This window comes from Amphiprion ocellaris, chromosome 14, assembly GCF_022539595.1.
Source record: "Amphiprion ocellaris isolate individual 3 ecotype Okinawa chromosome 14, ASM2253959v1, whole genome shotgun sequence".
In the NCBI taxonomy this organism is placed as follows: Eukaryota; Metazoa; Chordata; class Actinopteri; family Pomacentridae; genus Amphiprion; species Amphiprion ocellaris.
In genome coordinates this window covers 20,009,965-20,029,327 of record NC_072779.1, presented here as the reverse complement: position 1 = coordinate 20,029,327, position 19,363 = coordinate 20,009,965, and the positions used below count along the sequence as shown (strand labels likewise).

Genomic DNA, 19,363 nt, shown 5'->3' with positions numbered 1-19,363 from the left:
AGCAAGAGAACACCTGCACTTCCGTGTGTTTCATAGGCTGTACTGCATATTATTGTGTAATGCAAATACTGTATATGATGTCAGGTATGACTTTAGTGAATCTAGATAGTTAATTAAACCAGATATTTCATTCATAGTATTACTGGCGTGGGGGAAAAAAGTTACGGTGTTTCTACAACAGCCACTAAACAGCATGGCTCTAGCCCATTATTACATTGGTTAATTTAAAAAGGGGTTTTTATTAAAATCATATTGATTTGCCATAATGTAACATAAAAAATATTAGCAAAGACTGCTTTACTGGCTAGGCAACAGCAAATAGCCTATTGTTAATTCTCTTTTGCTGTGTCCGGTGACACCCATAGACTGTATGACACCACAGCGGGGTGTGTATTATCTTGACATAGAAGTTCTTTGTCCAGGCCCGCTGGTGCCGCTCTGCCCTCTGCTGGTCAACACTGTGAGCTGCACCGACTAGTTCCTGGTTGATGGGATAACACGCTTTCGGCGACTCTTAGCTCGGCACGGAACATCAACTTTTGAAAGCATGGAATTAGTAGGTTCTTAGTTTGCCAAAGAGACATTAAGCGAAAGTATCCTTGGAAGTCAACTGTGTGGGTTGCAGGTTTGGTCTCAGGCATGACTCTGTAGACTCTCCTGCAGGTTTGCTCACAGTAGCCTTGCCAGCTTGCAACCGCCAGCTAAGCTAGCTAACTTGCTTGCTAGCTACATTGCAGTCCAAAATGACTGACTGCTGCGCCGCAGCCAACTGTGATTACCAGCTGCAGGAATCCGAAAGCATCACTCCACTCTTCAACTTTCCTTTGGATCCGGAGCGGTAAGATCTGCGCTTATTTCATTGAGATGGGGCTCAGAAATGAGCCTCGGAGCATGCAAAATGAATGTGTTAGCTGCTAGCAATGGCGTTAGCTTCACATCATGTTGGCTAATAGTGACACAACTCTGTGGAAAATGGCGCAGACTTACGTTACTCTTGAAAGAAAAGTCCGTGTGAAATACACACTGTTCACTCATTCAGCCTCGGAAACCGACACAGACGTGTGTTATCGACTCTACCAGCTTAGCTTTGTGTTCAGCCATTTCACACGCGAAGAGAAACAATAGTTAAAAACTTTTTTTGTGGTGTAACAAAAATCGCCGTCGGTACACGACACCTACCGTCCCAGTAGTGTGGTAACGTTAGAGGGACTGACGTTAGCTTAGCAGAATTACAACAGCCCTCAGTCAGAGCTGTTTTGTGTTGTTGTTTATTCAACTACGCAGCTTACACTGAAATTCAGCACTGGAGCTCATTGTGTATTGTGTAAATATAAACTTTATTCCCATATCTGAGCTCTGGCGTTTTAACAGGTGATGACACCATGAATAAATGGCAGCTCCTTTTATCCCGGTGTGATCCTGACTCATAACCAGCGCTGTGTTTTCACGTTGACATCTCGGTGTTGTGCCAGCAACTGATTGTCTGCCATATACCTAATGCCGTCAGTGGGAGCAATTATTTAACCTGCTCCGCGCCCTACATTAGAACCAGTCCAGCTGTTTTTACTGATTGAAACGGCTTTAAAGGAACAATTCAACTCGCATAATGCAGTTTTTCACTTGACAAAAAGTGACTGTAACCGTTACATTGGGACTAAAATGTTTTTAATGTGTGTAAATGATTTCACTTATCAGGGTAAATTTTAAAGATTATAGGTCCACAGGATAACTGAAAAAGAAAAGATAATGTCTTTATTTTATATAAATATCTGTAAATCATGTTAATTACAGTCGAAACGTTGGGTCAGTTAATCAGTTACAAGAAACAGTTTTTCTATTATCAAGGACGTAATGTTCTGTGTATGTGCACATTATGACTGATCGAGATAAAAACAGCTGTAGATGTATATAAACCGGGTAATACAGCTTTAACAAGAAGTGCGCCATCAGTTTTTGGCAGATGATTGCTTTTTGGCACAAAACTGGGTGGTAGTGTGCAATGATATGAATGCTGTCTTACTTGAAAACACATTCAGCGGAATTAATTTCAGTTCAGTAAGTGAATGACAGACACAGTTCATCTGGCTGACTCAGGAGGCTGAATCTGAAGAATCAGTACAGGAAATCCTCCAAGCCAAAGGAAAGACTGCCTCCTAACAGATCTAGGTAGTCGCTAAATATTTCATGTACACCTCAGTACCAAGTTTGCCCCCAATCCTTTCCCTCTCTGTGCCTGTTCTAAAGTGACACCCATCTAACACTGGATTAAATTTAGGAAGTAAACGAGTGGGCAAATCAGTTCTGTGCCTGCACCAGTAAAATCATTTGACTGAAACAGAGAGAGAGAAAAGGGGAAGTGTAAGGGACGATAGGATGGAAGCAAAGGGCTATGTTATACTTTAGTCAGCAATCAGCTACAGCTCTATTCATTCTGGTTTTAATCATTGCCACCAGTGTTCAGGGCATGGCTGATAGGTTTGTTTTTTAGGACTGATATCGATTTGGACTATTAGTAATCAAACAGACTGATGTACTGAAATTTACAATTGATGTATATTTGCAGTAAAAATGAAGATCTTGACATCACAATTTAGAATTAAACTCCAACAGAGAGTCTGTTGAAATTTCAAGTCTTGGTTTATTTATGTATTATATACACTACCATTCAAAAGTTTGGGGTCACTTAGAAATGTCCTTATTTCTGAAAGAAAAGCAGTTTTTGTCTATGAAGATAACATTAAATTAATCTGAAATACAGTCTAGACATTGTTAATGTGGTAAATGACTATTCTAACTGGAAACGACTGATTTTTAAGGGGAATATCTACATAGGGATACAGACTCTAATTTCCATCACTCATGTGTTCTAATGCTACATTGTGTTAGCTAATGTTGTTGAAAGGCTAATTGATGATTAGAAAACCCTTGTGCAATTATGTTAGCACATGAAAAAAGTATGAGTTTTCATGGAAAACATGGAGTTGTCTGGGTGACCCCAAATTTTTTTAACAGTAATATATGTTTGACTAAAACGGAGACTTTAAACTTTTATCATTTGTTGTTGAAAGACTGTTACGTCAGATGTGTAACCAAACATAATGCTGTGTCAGTGAGACATTGCTTGAGACTGGCTGCATTAGAGCCAGAGTATCACGGTATAAATGAACCTTTTCAGATAATGATACCAGTCATCAGAAAAATGCTGAGTATTGGATCCGATAATTGGTCAAACCAATTATCGGGTGACCCTAGTTGTGTGGAAAATTATATCATTGGCTGTGTCAAATTGATGTAATTGCTGCAGATGAGACCTCTTTCAATATCACAGTACCGTTTATGTGATTTGAGCAAAAGCAAGCCATTGTCTCTTTGTCTAAAACGCGCATGATCTTGCGTTTTTTTTTGTGTGATGCCTTGAATCAACATTTACTTGCATTTGATTTTCACAAAGTAAGAAAATTGAACTGTGTGGTGGAAAAAAAATGCCATTTCCGATATTAAGCATTTTTCTGATCATTTGTATTGCCGATTCTTAACCAATTTCCACTACAGTAATACATATATTTCTGAATGTGTTACTGAATATCTGTAGTCGCTCCCCTGTGTGCTCAAGAAAACTTACTAAGGCACTGAAAATCAGTTTTGTTGGAATTTGTTATTCTAAATTTTTGCTTCCAGGATTTTCAATTTTACTGTACCTGTGTTTCTCATCCAAATAGAGGTTATTGGTCTCCTTCTATCACCCTGATCAGAGCACATTGGTAAACCTCTGCTTTGCAGTAGTGAGCAGAGCTTGGTGATCTCACCTCCTGTCCGAGCACACAAAACGCTTGAATTTCATGCAGCCCAGCCGGCTCAGTCTTGACTGTCGTTTTCTAGACAACGATGATTCGTAACTGCTAGCTGTGTAACTAGCTTGCGACACGTCAAAACTATATTGGTTGTGCTTTTAGTTTAGCATCTAGGGTCGCACAGGAGGCAGGAACCCAATACCACGTCTCCACCCCCAGTCACTACTGCACAGACTCTGGTTAGAAATTATGCCATCAGCGCTCATTTCCACAGGATTTTAACTTCACTTCTGTGGAGCTGTCATGTCGTCCATCCTTATGCAGAGCCTATGGGTGGCTGGTACATCACATTGAGCAAGGCTAAAATTTCAGTGAACTGTTTCACACTCAAAAATAAGAAGAGTTCTCAATGCTTTGAGAGCTCCAATTTCTGTTTGTGTCATTATTTAGCATTTTTGCTATTGTCCACATAAATCCCTAAGTCTTTGAACGTGGCCCCAAAAACTGATGCCTTTTCCTCCTGTATTTTGTAGCTGCCAACAATGGTTGAGCAACTGTCACCGTCAAGATTTGGCATCGGAACCTCCTGAGCAGTTGCATAAGCTGTACAGACTTTGTGCAAAGCACTTTGAGCCCTCAATGATCTGTTACCAGGTAAGAAACAAATCTGTTGCTCATTACCTTTTCTGTTTGTTAACCTATTAATAGGAATTGTTTTGCTTTCTTTTGATTGTTATTATTGTAGCATTGGGCAATACTACAGACTATTTCTTTTGCTGCTTTCACATCTGCAAGGATATATTAATTTCCCAGTTTATTAGGTACACCTGAACTATCTGATGAAACATACACACAGAAAAAAAATTGTGCAGTCACCATAGTGCAGTCAAATAAAACTACAAAGAAAATCCTACAGAGCTGTATCAACACCGCTTTCAGACACCATCAACAACAACTGAATATCTCTAAGCTAGAGGTAAACAAAAATTGGTGTGTGTACACAAGGAAAAATAAAAACTCTGCAGTAATGACATTAGGCAGCTTTCCACTGCAGAAACTTGTGGCAGATTTGAGGTGATTCTAATGTTTACAGGAATGGCCATGTTATTGGCCCTTTCAGACTTTCTGTTAATTCCAACAGTGGGATCCAAAAGTTGTGGCCACAACTTTAATTCAGAATGCGCCAAAGCAATGACAAATAGCAGTTACTAGAAGTAACTCCAGTTCTATAGAACAATGCAGGGTTCGTTATGTTAGCCTGTGTAGCGAATTTTACGTTGTTGATGGCAATGTTAGAAGAGGACTACTTCTTGATGAAGACATTGAAAGGGCAAACAGAATGGGGCTTGTTTTACCTCTGAGTTTAACCAACCAAGTCCCAAATCCTGCCAGCAGTTTTTTCAGCACTGCTCAGAAGACCTACGCTGGGTAGTAGGTCTAAGGGAGTGTTTGGAACACATTCAAAGATTCAGGCCGCAAGTTCCAGCAGTGAAAAACCTGCCTATTGATTAGACTGTGTTGGTGTAAAATTCCATCCATTATCTACACACCGCTTAATCCTCAATAAGGGTGGTGGAGGGGCTGGAGTCTATCCCAGCTGACTTAAGGTGAAGGCAGGGGACACCCTGGACAGGTCACCAGTCTATCACGGGACTACATATAGAGACAAACAATCACATTCACATCTAAGGACATTTTAGAATTATCAATTAACCTGAGCATGTTTTTGGATTGTGGGAGGAAGCCGGAGTACCAGGAGGAAACCCACGCATGCACAGGGAGAACATGCAAACTCCAAGCAGAAAGATCTTGGGAAGGTTGGGACGTGACCCAGGGGTCTTCTAGCTGCAAATTCAATAAAGAAAAAAATATTTGTAATCAAGTATCACAGTGTTTATAGTGGTTTTATATTACGACAGTTTAAACAAGAAAAGCACTGCGAGAGCACAGTACTCCGCTGAGGCTGCTCAGTCGTACCATTTCCAATGGCTGAAATCTTGACAAAAGTTGTGTCAGAAATCACGACACTGTAGAATGTGGCTATTTAGTATAGATGTACCCACAAACAAAATTAACTTGCGCTGAGCACAGGCATGTGTTATGCATTTGTACGTTATCTGCGCATACCGAATCGCATGACCTAAATATGTAGCGGGTGACAGGAATTGATTGGACTCGAAACACCCCCACAATTTAATCAATTGTTCCTTGTATCATTTGGAACGGATCACTTGTCCTTGTGTCATTTCTGACCTTCCCTGAAAATTTCATCCAGATCTGTTAGTCTGTTTTTGAGTAATGTTGCTAACAGACAGACAAACAGACAAACCAACGCTGATTGTCACATTACTCCTTGGCGGAGTAATAAAATAGATTTCTAAATCCTTGTATGACATATATGTATAGGGAGGAAAGTAAAAGAGTGATCTGCTTTTAATTTTCAGAGCGCCTCCGGTTGTGTCTTAAAGGAAGATGCTGTTCCAACAATATTTGACTTGACATCTGTGAATAATCAGTCAAGCTGCAACAGGAAAAGAGCTAGAGACCAAGTAAGTGTTTATTCAGTGCTTAATATTACACTTGTTTTTATATCAAACTTTAAAAACCTCTAGAAATGCAAACCTGTAATTACGCTTTCACTCTACCTAGTCAGGAGAAGAAGCAACTGCTGTGAAGAAAACAAAAGGTACAGTAAATGGTTTTATTTATTCTTTTAAAAAATCTGGATTTTTTTCTCATTGGTTTAGTGTATGTTAAAATATGTTGCAAATGTTGAGTAACTGACCGAGTTAGCAGTTTTTCAAATCACCTCAACCTTTCAATCAGTACATATTCTTTCATCTCAGAAAATGCAGCAGCTGAAGTGCCAGAGGAGACAAAAGAAGCATCTGGAGAGAACAGTGCAACAACTGAACTGCAAAAAGACAACCAAACCCAAGAGGATGTAGCCAGCTCCAAAGCAAAAGAGACTCTGAAAGTCTATTTTAAGGAAATCCTGGCACTGACTGGATTCAGCATCAATGGCGCAAACATCAACACTGATGAGCCGATTGGAGGTGCCAGGGGTCAGCAGACTCTCAATCGTATCTGTGTGGAGAAAATTGACAAGAAGGAAATTCTGCAGTTTAGTGAAGACCTCATGCGGGAGGAGATCCAAAACAGCCTCAGACAAGCACGATTCTTTTCCATTTTGCTTCAGGATGTGACGAGCATAGAGGGAAAGGAGCAGATCCCAGTGTTCATCAGGTCTGTCACAGTAGCTGGGTTTCCACAAAAGCATCTGGTTGGGTTTTTACCGTGCGACATGGATGCAGAGAATTTGTTCTACATGCTTCTCTCCGAGCTGCGAAATAAGTGGGGGCTGAGGATGGAGCATTGCAGAGGACTCACTTATCTGGTGAGTGGAAGTATGTGTCAGAAAATGCGAGATCTCACCTGCAGGATTCTGCAAGAGTTTCCACAAGTAGTTCTGTCACCAAGTGACCCATATGCCTTCAACATATGGATCATTCGCTGCATGCCTGTGCCCTCAATCCAGAAGGTTGCAGACACTGTCGAGGAGGTGGCCTCATTACTCAGGAGAATCCCAGAGCTGTGCAAGCGATTGGAAGGAAAGATCCAGATGGCATATGGACATATAAAAGGGGAAGTGGACAGGATCAAGGCAGCTACCAGTGGGAATTGGGAGTATGGCACTGACGCCTTTCAGACCATGTTAGATATTTTGGAGCCATTCCTGAACTGCATCAATGAGATAATTTCAAAGGTAGATGAAGATACTGCTGAACAGATGGCCAAGCTCAAGCCAATTTTGAAGAATTTCAATTTCATCATCACGCTTGTTGTTCTAAAGAACACCTTGTGTTGTGTGAGCATACTAAACTCAAGTCTCAGGGGAATCATTAGCATCAGCAGTACCTTGCAGTACACAATTTCCAATGCCTTAAAACTGGTAAGCAAATACCAACAGGAGCTTGCAATATTCCACAGGAAATGGTTTTCAGATGCAGTTGGCCGAGCAAAGAAGCTTGGAGTGGAGGTCACTAAACCGGAGACAGATCCTGGAAACACAACTGAGACACCACTGGAGGACTTCTACAGAGAAACTCTGAGCCGGCCTATCTTGCAGTATCTTGTTGCAGAGGTGAAGAGAGTGTTCAGCACAGAGATGGTGAGGATTCTCCGATGGTTGTCATTAGTGCCATCTTACATGGCTGACCACAATTTCAGCATCCGCAGAGATAAAGTAGCAGACGCCAACTTGAACAACCTTGCTCGGCCTGACACGTTCTACGAAGAGCTTGGTTGTTGGGAAGTGAAGTGGAGGCATGCAAGTAAACGCAGAATCCTACCAACCACAGTGTTTGCAACACTCAAGATTCCAGACATTGGGTTTTACCCAAATGTGCAGAGTTTGCTGAGGGTGTTAGGAACTGTTCCTTGTGTAAATGCAGAGGCAGATGTGTATGGCCAATACCATATGGTACTGGAGCGGTGCCACTCCTACCTGAGAGCCACACCAGAGGACCAAAGACAATGCAGCATGGCATATATCTACGTGAACCAGGATGTGCACTTCAGTGTTGAACAAATGGTGGAGTCCTATGTCCAGAAGCATCCAGACATCCTGCAGTTGCTGCAAATGGTGAGTAGACTTTCATAAACCAAACACCACAGAAATTTTATAACCTACCATTTTTCCTAAAATGACATTGGATTGTGTGGTTGTTTGTGTATGTTATAGGATGATGACACCAAGGAAAAGCCCTCACAAGGTTAGAGGATTTACAAGTTATTTATTTTTCATTCTAGCATGCTGCGGTTGTGGTTAATCATACCTCTACTGCAACAAAAATATACAGTCAAATTAAATGTAATATGAAAGTAAATGCAGCTGTATACACAAAGATAAGCATCATACCAGATCATGGCTACATTACAAATATGTTTTGGAACTGAATAACTCTTGAATGTCAAATAACGTTTAATGATATTTTTGTTAGACTGCATGTGCAGTCTTGGTTATTTACCACTGTGTTTAACTGTAATCTCATCAACAACCATTCCCATCTTTCATTTCAGTGGTAGCCCATGGAAACCATGCTGAAAAGGACACTGAAGAAGAATTACAGTTCATAAACCTAGAGATGGATGCTGAGAGGCTTGTAGAGATGAAGTGTGCAGAGACCGATAGAGAAGCTCTTAAATCTGCTTTGCAGGCTGCAGTGACAGCTGCATACAGCAGTCAAAGCAGGCTTCACAGTGACGCTTGTCCTTCTCAAGATGGAGAGGTCGAATATGTGACCAAGTCTGAAATGAAAGAAGTTCTCACTGTGTGTGAGAGTGCTGTCAGGGAGGGAATCCTCATGGAAGTGGGAAGTTCATTCTTCTCCTTGTTCATTGACCGTGTTGTGAAACTTGGGGAGAAAGACTATCTTCCACTCTTCCTTAGATTTGTAGACAGTTTTGATGTCATGCGACTGGAGTTGATGGGGTTTCTTGAAGCAGATCTTGATTGTGATGTCATGGTACAACGTCTCATGGAAATAGTAACAGTGGAGTGGCATCTTGATTTGAATAACTGCAGAGGTCAAGCATACCTAGGTTCTGGTGACGTTTCCTACAAGTTGAAAGCCTTTGCCTGCAAAGTCCAGGAGAAGCATCCTCTTGCTATAAGCACACACTGTTCTTCTTACTCTTTTAACACTTGGTGGTCAAAATCCATCCCAGTGCCTGCTGTTAAAAGAGCCCTGGATACATTTGAAGAGGTGTTGATGTTTTTTGGCAGCAGTGCTGCTCTTGAAAAACAGCTAGACCATGTGATAGACTTTGGTCTGAGAGAGAGCTATGAAAAGGTCCAAGAGTTACAAGGAAAGTTCTGTACACTTTGGCAAGAAAAGCATGATTCTTATGAGGTGTTTGTGCAGATGTTGGAGCCTCTGGTTGAATGTCTGGAGAAAATCAAAAACAACCCCCAAAGATGGAAAGCTGTTGTGTCTGAACAAGCGGGAGCACTGCTCCGCAAAGTAATGGAGTTTGATTTCATCATTGCCATGGTGGTCTTGAAGAATGCATCTTCCTTTACCAGAGAGCTGAGTGCTGGTATTCAGAAGGACCAGTTCAGTGCTGCATCCCAGCTATGCCAAATCAGTGGTATCGTGGCCACTCTGAACAGAGTGAAAACAAATATGAAGGTGTTTCACCAGAACTGGTTTGATGAGGCATGTGCGATGGCTCAGAGTCTACGAGTGCAGATTGAAGTGCCTGAAAACTCTTTGCCAAGGGATGGCATGATAAAGCCAGTCGGTTTTTACAAAGATGGCTTAAGTGTGCCTCTAGTTGACAACCTTATAAATGCTGTGAAGGATCATTTTTCAGAAGACCACAAAGAAGCTCTGAATTTCCTCTCCCTGGTCCCATGCTCAGTCACAGTTAGTTACATGTTTGAGAGCTTGAAGTCAAAGCCTCCGCTTTATAGCAGTGATCTCCCTGATGCTGACAACTTCTTCACAGAGCTGTGCTGTTGGAGAGTAACGTGGAAGACCAAAGTGGCATCCGTTACAATCCCAAGTTCAATATTTCACACGTTGCGTTTGCCACTCATGCAGTACTTTGGGAACATCAATGCACTGCTGAGGATTATGTCTGTACTACCCAGCACAGAACTAGAGGACTGTGGTGTTGTAATGCGCCACAAGAAGTTCCAAGACTACCTGAGAAGCACAAATCCCAAAGACAGGTCACCGTGCTTAGCTATGCTGCAGGTGGGCACAGACTTCAGCAGAGACCTGGACCGCATGGTGTCCCAGTGTTTGAAGGTTACGCCACAAGCTTTGGAGGGCATCTGTCTGGTAAGTGCTTGTATTTTTCTAAATAGAAATAACAGTGCGTTGCATTTATGTTTTGTTAATTCATTTGTTATATTCTATTAATCATATAAACATCAGAATAATTTTATATACATTTGTGTTTTTGCAGGACAAGGAATCCAAGAGTTTCAACAAGAACTCAGAAAATAATATGGAAGGTATGGTCATTGACATCATTTTTTATTTTTATCATGCTCTGTTTTTTCATTGTTTTAATGTTTGTCATAACCACTTTTGTTTTCCCCGTTTTATCCCTTGATGTATTTAGTTGATTGTATGAAGGAGGAAGCTGAGGAGCCCAAAGTACATCAATCTCCTGACAAGATGGAAGACCAAGAGATGAAACCAGCAGATGAGAATGGGCACACGGGGGATAATCGTCAAAGTCTGGCTACGGTTTTCAGGCTGGCTGCAGTACTGGGGAAAAAGAACAGCAGTCTCTGTGACCTCTCAGACGAAGAGAGAGAGCTTTTTGTCCAGGAGATCAGGATGTGCCACTGGTTTGGAAGTGTGAGCAAAAGCACGCCTTCTATAGGTGATGAGGAAATGGTGAAACTCCTCATAAATGGAATCAGAGATGTGATCGTCAAAGAAATACAGGAATCTCCGTTCTTCTCACTTATCACAGACAAACCTGTTGAAATTGCCGACAAGACCCATATACCAGTTTTTGTCAGGTATGTTGGAGAATCTGCTCCAAAAGTAGAGCTCATGGGTTTCTTACCATTTGATGAAAGTTGTCATGTTGATAGACAAGCGAATAACCTTGCAAAGATTCTCACTGAGGACTGGGGTTTACCGATGTCGCAGTGCCGAGGACAGGCCTTCATGCACTTGGGCTCAGGTTATCAAAGTCTGAAGAAAATGTCTTTGGATTTCCTCAAGAGTTATCCACTCTGTATTGTAACACCCAGTGAGTCTTGCGGCCTTGCCCATTGGCTGGCAGGAAGTGTGCCTTGCCCCTCAGTAGCGAAAATGCTGGATATCACAGAAGACCTGCTGCTGTTCTTTGATGAATCTCCTTGTCTGGAGGGACAGTTGGCACAGGCTGTTGATGGGCTTTTGAATATGCCAAGAGAAGCTCTGGAGGAAATTCCAGAAACATGTTGCTCGAGGTGGAAAAAGAGAGAGGACTTCTTTGACATACTTGTTGACACATTAGAGGGCATTCTTAGCTGCCTCGATGCTGTAAGCTCCAGTGCCACAGGTGCCAAGTCAATGCATGCTCAAGTTCTCTCTACAGCTCTGAGAAATATGGATTTCATTGTCACCCTTGTGATTTTGAAGAATGCTTGTGCTCCTCTTCGTAACTGTAGCACTGTCTTCCGCTGTGGAAACCCTGCTGATATTCTCTGTGAAGTGGAAAAAATCCCCTCGATCATAGAGACGCTTAACAAAATGTTAGAAAATGTGAGCACTGTGCACACCACTTGGTTTGAGCAGGCATTCCAGCTAGCAACTAAGGTTGCACCTGAACAAGTGTGCTTCTCAGAGGACGCCAACAGCTATGAATCTCCTGAGATATATTACAGAGAAAATCTCAGTGTTCCTCTCCTACAGAGTCTTGTTGATGAAATGAAGTACAGCTTCTCAGACAGCCACTTAAAGGCCCTGTCAGTCCTGTCGCTGCTTCCTTCATGCAATCCACAACCGATACTGTCCGAGTCCACAGACAAGCCTTTCAGTCTCTACCTTGCGGATCTTCCTGAGCCTGAGGCAGCCGAGCAGGAAATCAACACCTGGGCTTCTGTCTGGAGAGAGAAATACCAGGATGTCGCTCCTCCAACATCTATTGCTGAAACACTAGTCCATCCTGAGTCCAAAAGCCACCCAGCTGTTGCGCTGCTGCTTAGGCTAGTAGCTGTCCTGCCTAGTGTCAGTATGGAGTGTGACCTGATGAAGACCACTCTGAACTCAATGAGGGATCTGTTTAGGAACACTGTATGCAAAGGCAGCCGAATGGATCATGTGATGCTCCTCTCTCACTGCACAACGCTACAGAGGCTGCCAGAGGCCATTGAGAAGTGTATGGAGGTTGATCCAGAGAGCAGTCCATGTCTGTCTCAGGTAAATTCAATGCAACTTCCTTTGGATCACACTAGAGCCACAGCAATTGGTCATCCTCATTTAAAGTAAAATGTGTGTGGTTCCAATTTCCCAAATGGCAATAGTTTTGATTGTGAAATGAGTAGATTGGGCATCACACTGTTGATCAGACAAGAAAACGTCATGTTGGACTCTGAAAAAATCTAATAGGAATTATTTACAATTTGCAGACAGCCCAAACAACTAATGACTTTAAAGGGAAATTAATGAATAGTTTAATGCCTAGTTCATACTATCTTTAACCATGATGCTGTATAGGAAACCAAAATTATATTGTTTTACATTGGAATCAGTCCTACATAACTTAAATTGTTGTACATGTTTTTCAGGTGATGGGAACTGTACAAAGACTTAAGTTGGACAGAGGTAAGTACATTCATGGCAGCTTGATAAAAACATCACTGTTTATAGTTCTGGTTATGACAAGACAACAAGAAAGTAATTATCAAAGGTAATATATTTACCTCTGTGTCTGTTATCAGCAGGAATTGATGTGACAGAATCACACCTCCCCACTGATGGAGAGGTGAAGTCAGCTGACACTGAAGTGATACTGGAGGTCATTCAAGGACCAAGAACAGCAGTGTCTTTCTATGAGCCACAACTGCGTGAACAAATCCTCAAGGAACTCTGGGACTCTCAGTTCTTCACAGTTATAACTGAGCAAACGGTTGAAATTGACAGTGAGCTCTATGTCCCACTGTGCATCAGGTACTTAAACAAAGAGGACATCCAGTGTGAGGAAACGCTGGCTTTCATCCCTTTCGTTGAAGACCCAGCTGTCCTTGCAGATGCTATTGAAACTGCCCTGTCTGAGAAGTGGGGACTCAACATGGAGTACTGTAGAGGACAGGCCTTGCTGAGTGTTGGGGAAGTAGGAGCTCAGATGAGGGCTGTAAGTTTATCTATAGCTAACAAATATCCGCAAGCTGTTAGAACTGTCACCTCAGCTTTGTCTCTTAATGTTTGGCTGGCTAAATCTTCTGATGTTGAAGAAGCTGCTGACGGAGCAGCCCTTATAGGCAAACTGTTGCATTGGCTCACAGAGGATGCAGAACGTCAGAACACATTGGAAGACATGATCATTCATTTGTTCCAGCACGATGAAGGAAAGGGCAACGAGTTGAGGGACAAGCTGATCAAGAACTGGGACAAGAGTCATGACATGCACGAGGTGATGGTAGAGATTTTAGAAGCAGTCATGCTCTGTTTGAATGAGCTGAAAGGGGATGGAAGTACTTCACACCAGCAGCAGGCATCACAGTTCTTTGATGCCATCAGAAACTTTGAGTTCATCCTATCAACAGTGGTGCAAAAGAACGTCTTGAGGGTAACTAAAAAGCTAAGTCAGTCTCTCCAGGGCAAACCCTTAGATATGCTGCTTGCTGTGAATAAGTTGCCTGATCTGAAAGCATCCCTCAGTACACTGAAGAGCGACATTGACACCCATCACAAGGCCTGGTTTGAGGAAGCCGTCTCCCTGTCTTCTAAACTCCATGTCACAATGTTGCATTCAGTGCTCCTTGAGCCGCTGAGTGTGTTTTACAAGGAATCAGTGAGCATGAAGGCAGTAGAGCACTCAATAGCAGAAATTGACGATCTCTTCACAGAGAAGGTGTTGGATACCTTGAGGTGCCTGGAGATTGTGCCTTATGCAATGTCCAAAGTAGAAACCAGCATTCTTAGTGGTCTTGTGTACCGCCTATACAAGGAGGACTTGCCAGATCAGGGCTCCCTTCACTCTGAGATGAAGTCATGGAAGGAGAAATGGTTGGATCCTCTGGCAGGATATCTCCCAACTACTGTGCTCGATACACTCAAGACATCACAGATAAGAAGTTTTAGTAACATTGAGACTCTTCTCAGACTTCAGGTCATCTTGCCGTTTTCAAGAAGGGAGAGCAACTTCAGGCAGGGAAAAAGAAGCTTACAGGAGTTTGTTCAGCAGGAGAAGAGATCCCTCACTGAACTCCATCCTCTGTAAGAGTTGCAGGTCTTCCGTCACTACTAGCAGATCTGAGCAATGCGTTTGCGAGTCAGTGCGATGTCACCACCACTATACTGAGCAACTAATGTGTTCAAACCTTACTGAGGTCCCGAGTTATGAACTTAAGATTTGTCTGTACATTATTGATCTAAATACTTTGAGATTTCCTTCGGTTGTTATCCTGCAAAGCCCTATCTTATGCTTTGTTTTTTTTATTCTGTAGTTTGTACAGTTGTACTGCCCAATGGGACCAATATTTTGGCAAAAACAATGGCAATGCTCCACTGACGGTTATCAATGCTTGTGTGCCTTGATGCAAAACTAATAATTCACCCCATGTATCATGATATTACAGATGTTTGAAAATGTCCCATTGGCGTTTGAAACAACTCTATTTTTGTCATTACCAGAAATGATCAGACTGACTTCTGTATCACTGTCTTCAGTTGATTCTAATTATTAAACTGCACCCTTACCTTTCCTGGGCACAAATAGAAATGGTTAGTTCCATCATGTCTTCTGATGATTTCCCATGTTTCCTGTCTCTTTGCAGGAATGAATTTGCTGTAAACGTATCTTTGAAAGAATGTTTCCTTAATAGGAAAACCTTCATATATATTTGTCAAAAAAGTAATAAAATGCTCCAAAAAGATATTTTGACTTTTGGACTGTTGAGTTATATGGCAGAGAACTTTTGAGTGTTGCTAAATCTGATGTCATGTCTGTAAGGTAACAGAAGATGGCGCAGTGAGACTGTAATTTGCCTTGAGAGGAATTGACTCAATCTGGGAAGAAGTTGCACTCCAAACAGGTAACTATACCTGTAGGGTTTGAGAATAAAATGCATTTCTTAAGCCTCCTAGGATGAGATTTAACAGCAGCTATTAACCACGAAAACTGTTCTCCAAAAATTCGACATTCCCACTGATACTATGTTGGTAAATGAAACTACACAGCCACAGATGCCATACATGATGGCACTGGATACTTCGATACATACAGTAGCTGTGATTTGGTTATGCCTAATTTCAAGCCTACTCTCTTCTCAAAGTGAAAAGTCACAATCCAGGAAGCAAGAGTTAATGATTGCACTTGATGGTGTATTGAATGTAATGTCTTGCATAATTCCCTTACTGATCAACAAGGATGTGGGTTTAAAGGGAGGGTTATTAAGGTCACACAACCACTAAATAATCTCTAGATCTCAGCTAAATATTTGCTTTAAAATTGCTGGTTGTAGTCAAGTAATGTAATGCCACTGCAATGCTGGGTAAGTGAGGTAGACAGGTTTGACATGTATTCACCAGTGATGCAAGTCATCGCTTTTGAGCTCCATTGTTGCCATTGTGGTTTGGTTAATATGTAATTTCGAAGAAAAAGTGCATTCTGTGAGCTTTTCTTGTCAATTATTTGCAATGGATTCCCATCTGGTGTAGAAGAATTTACAAGAGGAATTTCTATAATAATTCCCTCGACTGACAAAGAGGCAATATGCTGTAGATGTTATCATTCAAGGCTTTACTGAAGCCCACAGTTAGTCATTTTTTATATAGAACTATTGAACAATGATCGTATTATTCTGAATGTTAATATTAAGTTGCATCGCACAATATTTGTCTCTTCTGGTTTGCTCCAGTTTTCCTTAAGGTAAGACACTAAAGACAAAACATTTTTTGTGCACTGGTCACTTTTGAAGTTTGTGATATTTTGCTTCTCTAATGTCTTCTTTCAGATGAGTGGAAAGAAAACATCCAAAATACACATTTATGTCTTTATTTTACTATCCTTTGTCTATTTGCTCCTGTAGATTTCAATTACAATACATGTCTTTAAAGGCTGTGTTCTCAAAATGAGTTTTTTTCTCTGACTGACCTGGAAATCTCCACACAGTACTTTCTGTTATTGAGTGACAAAAAGATATTCAAAATCTTTGTTGACTGTCAAATAACTGAAAGTAAAATTAGAAATTTATCCAATGTTTAGATTTCCATGAAATAAATATTCTTAGATATATAATGCCACATTTGCATGTTAAAAATAACATTCCAAAAAATGTGTCATACACAAAAAAAACATACTATGATTTTAGCCTGTTTACATGTAGTGTTTCCCCTTAAAAATAACAGATGACAATTCTTAAATGACTAAAGCTTCAGTGACACAATATTCCAGGATTATTTAAGTACTTTTAAGTTAATGACCTGATCTCAGTTTAAACAAACACAAAGTTTATTCAGACCTAATTTCCTCTGAAATATCCAGGTTTCAGGAATAGTTAAAACCTGCTATTTGCATACGTTTTGTTTGTTTTCTTGAAGGCATGCTATCTTTTAACACTGATAACCCCACTGAGGGCACTTTTTAAATTGACATGTATTCTTCCTGTGAGCTGTAACAGCAGATGCCTCCCTAACAAAGCCCTGATTGTCGATGCTCAGCTCAGTGTGAAAGGAGCATCTCCGTGTCCCCTCTCAGCTGCTGAGCAAACGGATCTGCCTCCGCTGTGGGCCGCCGGCCGCAGGGTCCACAGGCCTCACAGCAGCACCGGAGCACAGCGGCAACGCCATCTCTGCACATTCTGCCCGGAGCAATACGCCTCCTGCAAGCTGGGTCTTATTTATGTGCACTTTGAATGTCCAAGTGGATGTTAAGGTGCAGCCAGAGTGTTTGAGCATGAAGAACACATCCTCCGTCTCTAAGCAAAACAAGGTATTGCCATAATTGACCCGTGCACCAGGTTTCCTGCTGGAAGTCAAGGTTCTGGACTGATGTAAGACCCGTGGCACTCTGTAATCATGTCCATACACAGGCATGATTTAACTACACTCTGGAGGGGAAGACAGAGGGCTTAAGTGGATTTTAGTTCAAGGTTACCTTACAGGGAAAATTGGCAGCACAGGCCACAATTCAGATCCTCCCAGTACTACTAGTCAAGTAAAACTTTTGGTTTGAATTATTCAGATGTCAGCTTGTTGATTGTACTCTTGAAGAGCACTTCATTTTTATTGTAAACCTACAGGATGAGAAGCAGTAGGTGAAGGATTGTCCTTGCGTACGCCTCAGCACAGTAAGAGATTATCCGATCATGAGGCAGTGAATAACATTTATTTTATGATTGCTCACACGCTTTATTGGACTCTGGGATGACTCCTGACTCCATGATGTTTTTGGAGACCGACGGTCATGCAGTTTGGAATTTTAAACACTTCTTTTAATCCTTACAGAAGTAAGCTTTAACCATTTATCAGGAGGCTTTAGTGCTCTTACGCCTCCAGCAGTCACAATCTAAAGGGCGATATTCATAAGAACCAGATGTATCTGCACAATTTATCTATTGTACTGTTTAGAGGCCTGCTGCCAGGCTGGTGCCTGTCCTTGGGATTCCTCTGTCGCTTTCGACTTGTGTTTACCAGGAGGTGCGGGTGGAGAGACGTTTGTGAATGAATGGAGCATCCCAGACTGCTGAAGTCATCACTCCACCCACATGGTTCACCTCAAACCCCTCTGTCCTCAACACCTTTTGCTCCCCTTCAGCAACACCTCTTCAGATGCACTGACATGGCGTCATACACTGTGATAGAGGACTTGTGTAAGACGGCGCTGCCGCCCTTCATGCTGGAAGAAGTGTCTCTTTTTAAAGGGAAAATCAAGCTAAAAATAGAATCCCCATATGTTAATTTTTAAGGGCTCTATAGTTGTGTTTTAATTTATCACTTGGACCTTGGCTGAGAGTCAGGCTGCAGTGGTGACATAGCCTGCAGCTGCTCCATAGACAGTAAATAATGGAACAAATCCCAAGACATTCTGATGGATTATAGACACATCTTCTAATTCACAGCTGTACATGTACATTCAAATATAACTCACTTTGATGACAAAAAGTGTGGAAAAAGTTCTACTTTTCTGATGACATCAAGTTATGGCATGATATTTTTATTTCTGTTAACAGTTTGTGTTAAAGCGACTTATTCTAAAGTGTACTAAAACTTGATTTTACAGTGAATTTTCCCTTTCAAGTGAGCACACTTGCATGTCATGGACTCATTTAACTCTAATTTATTATTTTCTGGTGATATGACAGCACTCGCTCTTTTGACTGGTTAACCCCTAATGCTGGCAACTTTTGTGCTTTCAACTCAGAGTCAAGCAGCCATGGTGATTTTGCTGTTCAGCCATGACCGTGCAGCTTTGGTGGACTCCTGGTCAGACTCCAGAATCATCGTGGTGAACTGCAGTCTTGAGGACCACATGACGTGTTCAAAAGTGGCACCCATCTGTTACTTGAAAGGGCTCCGTCCTCAAAGCACAATACAGACAGAGGCTGTAAACAAATGGTATTTAAAAGACGTGGGCCAAATCTCGTCCTGCGGGGCGCAGATTGGACGTAGCTTGTTGTTTCTGTGGCGATCCCCACTGTGAGGTGTGGCAGCTTTCACAGGAGGGACACCAGAGGGTGATGGGATTCTCACCTGGCTGACGTGGAGCTGTCACTGTCCCTCCACAGGTCCAATCTGAATCGTTTCACCCGTTAGAGGATGCTGCTGATAGAACAGAATGTTCTTGTTATTTATTAATATTCAGCTGGCAGCAGAGCCCTGTGCCGCTCAGTG

At 41.7% G+C, this 19,363-nt stretch overlaps 1 protein-coding gene across 2 annotated transcripts; it reads left to right on the top strand.

Annotated features, from left to right (window-relative positions):
• Window positions 1-468: 468 nt before the first annotated feature.
• si:dkey-250d21.1 (uncharacterized) lies at window positions 469-15,405 on the top strand. Of its 2 annotated transcripts, none has more exons than XM_023281853.3 (11): window positions 469-838; window positions 4,325-4,445; window positions 6,236-6,340; window positions 6,441-6,477; window positions 6,638-8,436; window positions 8,536-8,566; window positions 8,874-10,642; window positions 10,770-10,818; window positions 10,929-12,727; window positions 13,096-13,132; window positions 13,252-15,405. In XM_023281853.3, exons 1-11 carry the CDS (start codon window positions 744-746, stop codon window positions 14,748-14,750), a joined length of 7,341 nt encoding a protein of 2,446 aa, XP_023137621.2. In that variant the 5' UTR covers window positions 469-743; the 3' UTR covers window positions 14,751-15,405. The 2 variants fall into 2 exon arrangements, with proteins under 2 accessions (XP_023137621.2, XP_023137620.2); XM_023281852.3 differs by having other exon boundaries at window positions 13,249-15,405.
• Window positions 15,406-19,363: the final 3,958 nt, after the last annotated feature.

What these genes read in the sequence shown, in the direction of transcription:
- si:dkey-250d21.1 (XM_023281852.3), top strand. Translation starts at nt 744, where the DNA reads ATGACTGACTGCTGCGCCGCAGCCAACTGTGATTACCAGCTGCAGGAA. An exon ending in CCTCAATGATCTGTTACCAG is followed by an intron (nt 4,446 to 6,235) that starts GTAAGAAACAAA and finishes TTTAATTTTCAG; the next exon opens with AGCGCCTCCGGTTGTGTCTT. An exon ending in AAGACTTAAGTTGGACAGAG is followed by an intron (nt 13,133 to 13,248) that starts GTAAGTACATTC and finishes GTCTGTTATCAG; the next exon opens with CAGGAATTGATGTGACAGAA.